The 5,783-nt window shown below is 40.9% G+C and overlaps 2 protein-coding genes across 9 annotated transcripts in view; both read right to left on the reverse strand.

Moving 5' to 3' along the window:
• GPATCH8 (G-patch domain containing 8) overlaps window positions 1-5,783 on the reverse strand; it is a 103,121-nt gene that overhangs the window by 93,130 nt on the left and 4,208 nt on the right. The window lies entirely within an intron of this gene.
• LOC108294292 (28S ribosomal protein S10, mitochondrial-like) lies at window positions 1,508-3,378 on the reverse strand. The gene has a single exon (XM_037734105.1). The coding sequence runs from the start codon at window positions 2,204-2,206 to the stop codon at window positions 1,604-1,606; it is 603 nt and encodes a 200-aa protein (XP_037590033.1). The 5' UTR covers window positions 2,207-3,378; the 3' UTR covers window positions 1,508-1,603.

Raw genomic sequence — 5,783 nt, forward strand, 5'->3', positions numbered from 1 at the left:
AAAAAAAAAAAAAAAAAAAATCCAGCTTAAATGCTAACTTCTTCATAAAAGCATGCCCAGGTGGCGAGGTGGCTCATGCCTGTAATCCCAGCACCTTGGGAGGCCAAGGCAGGTGGATCACTTGAGGTAGGAATTTAAGACCAGCCTGACCAACATGGTGAAACCCCATCTCTACTAAAAATACAAAAATTAGCCGGGCATGGTGGTTGGCACCTGTAATCCCAGCTACTCAGATGTCTGAGGCGTGAGAATCATTTGAGCCCAGGAGGTGGACGTTGCAGTAAGGTGACATCATACCACTGCATTTCAGCCTGGGCAACAGAGAAAGACTCTGTCTGAAAAAAAAATTAAAAATAAAAAATAATTTAAAAATCAAAGCATGCCCAATCATCCCACTTTAATGGTTCTTTCCTAGAGTTTTGCATTTATTAACTATACCGTTCTTCTGATAATCATGCTGGTCTTATTGAATAACAAACTAAACCTTATTACTTTTATTATCTCTCCAATTAAAGCAAAAACTCCTTGAAACCAAAAACACTTGTTAACCAACTACCCATAAAGAAATACTGATACTATAATACATACTAGTTAGTACGACCACTGTTCAAACACTGTTTTATTTAACTGAGTTTTCAAAAACGAGTCTATATTCTAGAAACTATTCTCAAGGTAAATATACCCCTTGTTATTGCTTGCACAGATAACCTAGCATGATATTAAGCCAATTAAACTTTCAACCACTTTGCCCTTTCTTTAAAGACACCTCAGCCAGGCGCGGTGGCTCACGCCGGTAATCCCAGCACTTTGGGAGGCCAAGGTGGGCAGATCACAAGGTCAATAGATAAGACCATCCTGGCCAACACGGTAAAACCCCGTCTTTACTAAAAAATACCAAAAAAATTAGCTGGGCATGGTGGCACGCGCCTGTAGTCCCAGCTACTAGGGAGGCTGAGGCAGGAGAATTGCTTTTTGAAACCGGGAGGCGGAGGTTGCAGTGAGCCAAGATCGCGCCACTGCACTCCAACCTGGCGCCTGGCGACAGAGCGAGACTCTGTCTCAAAAAAACAGAAAAACAAACAAAAAAAAAGACACCTCATAATTTTACTCATAGCTCTATTCACAGCAACAAGGGAAATTACTGACACTACAGCATACAATCCACAAGCATTAAGAGTTAACTGCTTTTTTGTTGTTGTTTTGCGATGGAGTCTCACTCTGTTGCCCAGGCTAGAGGGCAATGGTGTCATCTTGGCTCACCGCAAACTCCACCATCCAAGTAGCTGGGACTATAGGAGTGCACCACCACACCCAGCTAATTTTTATATTTTTAGTAGAGATGGGGTTTTGCCATGTTGGCCAGACTGGTCTCAAACTCCTGATCTCAGGTGATCCACCTGCCTCAGCCTCCCAAAGTGCTGGGATTACAGGTGTGAGCCACTGTGTCCAGCCTACCTTTAACTTCTTCCATAGTCAGGACTTACAGTATCAAAATAATTTCTTTTTTTTTTTTTTTTTTCCAGCGGGAAGCACTCTCCATTTAAACATACCCATCTGGCCCACCCTCATTTCAAATTCAGGTACAAATGGCCTCCCTGAGGCTTTAGGACTTGCTTTCTTCTTTTTCTTCTGACACTGTTTCCCAGATTGGCTCCTTGATGTGTTCTGGTAACTGTACTATTTGTGTCTTTGTTACTTCCATGGCAACTTCTTCAGGTAAGTTTCGCTGAATATATTCTAAGTAGACATCTGCTGTGCTTCCAGTTAGATGTTCTAACTCTAAACATCTGTAAAGTGTTCTCATTTCATACTGAACTCTGTGCTTCTTGTAAATATGCACCGATTTGAGAAGGGTAAATCGCTCTATTTTCCTTGGAGGTTTGTGTACTTTAATAGAGATACCAAGTTCTTTAGCAGCAAGCACAGCAAAATATTCATAGCTGTCCAATACAGCCCTATCATGTCCTTTCACTAAAACGGACAGGCACTTATATAATGTGTCTGGTTCATCGGAGATCATTATCACAGGTTTGGTCAAATCCTTTGGAACATCAACATGTAGATTTGAAAACCGTACCCACTTCATACTGGTAAGAAGAAAGCCACCATTTTTGGCGGTACTGCCCTTATAACTGTTTACAGAAAAATTCTCCAATCCTTGCCAGAGGCGCTGGCACATGGCCCCGAGTGCTGTCCGCGCCACCATCTTGCCGCTCCCCCAAAATAATTTCTTGATTTGATCAGCACTGCCTACAAAAAAAGGATGAAAAACAAAGCTCCTCTTTTCTCGTTCACTCTGCAAGAAGAATGTTATGTGAGCTATATGACAGGTACTGACTTTTCCAACAATGTCATTATTAAAACATCAGAAAACTCTATGACTTTTTCTTATCATAACTTTAAACCTGTAAAGCTACTTTGTGTTTCAATTCTATGAAACACTAAGATGAATCAGAATTCCTTTTTGAAATCAATGTAATTGCCAAAGAGTGGCAAGGATGATAAATAATTGGAACTTCATGAGATGAAAACCAATGCATATTACAAAGACACTTTCTGGTTGCTTGAGTGACTTGCACACAGGATTGATCGCACCTCAAAACTATCACAAAAAGAACGAAAGCAAATGGCAGGATACTCCTGTTTTCCTCACTAACAACTTTAATTCCTTACTATCTATAGTGATTACTAAATAACAGAGTTATGTGCTACTAATCTATGTACGATGTCAGAAATCATTAGCTGCTTTTTATTCCTAAATTAGGAACAAAATACTTGACAAATTTGTTTAAATTCCAAATAAATCATTTGGCATAGGAATGACCATACAGTATATGCTTTCTTTCAGCCTGGGCATATTTAACTTTTTGCATTGACTAATACAACATACATTAAGTACATTTGCTTAGACTTCCACAGTTAAATGGACAATTCACTTTTTATAAGTGGAAAATCACTACAACCTCTGGTATTCACTGCAATATCAAATCAATGACTTCTTTCAGTATTTGTGGTGGCCATTTGTAATTCCTTTGTTAATTACCATGAATCTGCTTTCACTTAATGCTAAACGGCAATGCTAATATGAAAAGAAAATTAATGCCAGACACACAAGCAAAAGTACCAAGTTGTTTCAGGGAAGGAATTTTAATAGAACTCATGAACTGAAATCTACGTCAAGCTAGAAACCATTTTATTTAATAAAATACCAGAAACTAAGTCACAAGAACAAAAATGAAACTTTTACATGGGTTTCAGATTCATATTCAAAATCTCATGAACTTCTGCTACCGCTTTTCAGAAAATGGTAATCTTGGTCAGATGCAGTGGCATATGCCTGTATCTGAGCACTTTGGGAGGCTGAGATGGGAGGATAGCTTGAGCTCCGGAATTCAAGACCAGCCTGGGCAACATGACAAAACCTCATCTGTATAAAAGTGCAAAAAGAAAAAAAAAATGGCTGAGCACAGTGGCTCATGCTTGTAATCCCAGCACTTTGGGAGGCCGAGGCAGGCAGATCACGAGGTCAGGAGTTCAAGACCAGCCTGGACAATATGGTGAAACCTTGTCTCTACTAAAAATACAAAAATTAGCTGGGCGTGGTAGTACACGCCTGTAGTTCCAGCTATTCAGGAAGCTGAGGCAGAAGAATTGCTTGAATCCGGGGGCAGAGCCGAGATTGTGTCACTGTACTCCGGCCTGGCAACAGAGCAAAACTTTGTCTCAAAATAAATAAATAAATAAAATAGCAGGGAGTAGTGACATGCCTCCAGCTACTCAGGAGGCTGACGTGAGAGGATCACTTGAAGCTGGGAGGTCGAGGCTGCAGGGAGCCATGATCTTGTCACTGCACTCCAGCCTGAGTGACAAAGTGAGACCTTGTCTCAAAAAACATTTCTTTTTTTTTTTTTTTGAGACGGAGTTTTCGCTCTTGTTACTCAGGCTGGAGTGCAATGGCGCAATCTCGGCTCACCGCAACCTCCGCCTCCTGGGTTCAGGCAATTCTCCTGCCTCAGCCTCCTGAGGAGCTGGGACTACAGGCACACGCCACCATGCCCAGCTAAATTTTTGTATTTTTAGTAGAGACGGGGTTTCACCATGTTGACCAGGATGGTCTCGATCTCTTGACCTCGTGATCCACCCGCCTCGGCCTCCCACAGTGCTGGGATTACAGGCATGAGCCACCGCGCCCGGCCTTCAAAAAACATTTCTTCTTTTTAATTTAAAAAAATTAAAACAAATCTTGACCACATCAAAAAAAAACAGACTGTTAGCTGCGTATAGTGGTGCATGCCTGTAATCCTAACACTTTGGGAGGCTGAGGTGGGAGGACTGCTTGAGCCCAGGAATTCAAGACCGGCCTGGGCAACAAGTTGAAACCCTGTTTCTAAAAAAAAGCACTAAATTAGCTAGGCGTGGTGATACATTCCTGTAGTCCCAGCTACTCCGGAGGCTGAAGTGAGAGGATTGCTTGAGCCCAAGAGGTGGAGACTGCAGTGATCCAAGATCCCACAACTGTACTCCAGCCTGGGCAACAGAGCCAGACACTGTCTCAAAAAAAAAAAAAAAAGAAAAGAAAACAGGCTGTCCTTTTAAAAAATTTTATCATGTGCCCAGATATACAGAAATCACATGGAAATGTATGTCAATTATGAAGCAGCACAATCAGGATAGCTTATTATATACGTGTCTTGAAATATTTCTAAGTCACAAATTTTAGCTTTGATTATACAATTTACCATAAAGACGTGAGAAAATTCGATGAAAGAATCCCTTTGCAGTACTCTAATGATAATGTGTTACATGTATAGAAGAAAAGGATACAACAGAGATACCTGTCTTTCTATCATTTTGACTGTAGTGTAACAGCTCTGAAATAATACTCAGCCTAATAGTATACTTGTCCAGATCTGTTTCTTCCTGCCTCCCCTGTCTACTTTGAAAACATATAACGAAACACATCATCACATGAAGCCCTATGATCACAGTTCTTCCCAACCCCAATCTTTCCTATTTGCAACTTAGGTCTTTCTCTGTGATGTTACTCCTTGACATGTCTCACACTTAAAAAGTGATTACATACCCTTTACCCTTCAAATCACCTCCAGGGAAACTTCTCTTATGCTGACTTTACTTTGGTCACTCTTGATCTCCTGAGAATATATTAACTAATATCAATATCACTTTGCATTTGCTAATAATCATGTCAATTCAGCATCAGTATTTTGAAACTAGTATAGCCCTGATTCTAATCCTTTTCACCTATCATACTATGAGACAGGGAAGAGTAATGATTTTGCATTAGTTTCAGTATCCTACGCCAACTGATATGAATTTTCATATCCTGTGGCATTTCTTCCAAATCACAGAAAAGAGACACAGGAAAAAATGTTTAGAACACTTACCCATATGTCATACCTGACATACCTGCATTACATTGCCAACTCAATTACATACAGAAAATATACCAATATGGCCAGGTGCAGTGGCTCATGCCTGTAATCCCAGCACTTTGGGAGGCCGAGGTGGGCGGATCATGAGGTCAAGAGACTGAGACCATCCTGGCCAACACAGTGAAACCCCATCTCTACAAAAATTATCTGGGTGTGGTGGCACTTGCCTGTAGTCCCAGCTACTTGGGAGCCTAAGGCAGGAGAATGGCTTGAACCTGGGAGGTGGAGGCTGCAGTGAGCCAAGATCATGCCACTACACTCCAGCCTGGCAACAGAGCAAGACTCTTTGTCTCTTAAAAAAAAAAAATTAAAAAGAAATTAAATCTCAGT

This window comes from Cebus imitator, unplaced genomic scaffold, assembly GCF_001604975.1.
Source record: "Cebus imitator isolate Cc_AM_T3 unplaced genomic scaffold, Cebus_imitator-1.0 Scaffold573, whole genome shotgun sequence".
In the NCBI taxonomy this organism is placed as follows: domain Eukaryota; kingdom Metazoa; phylum Chordata; class Mammalia; order Primates; family Cebidae; genus Cebus; species Cebus imitator.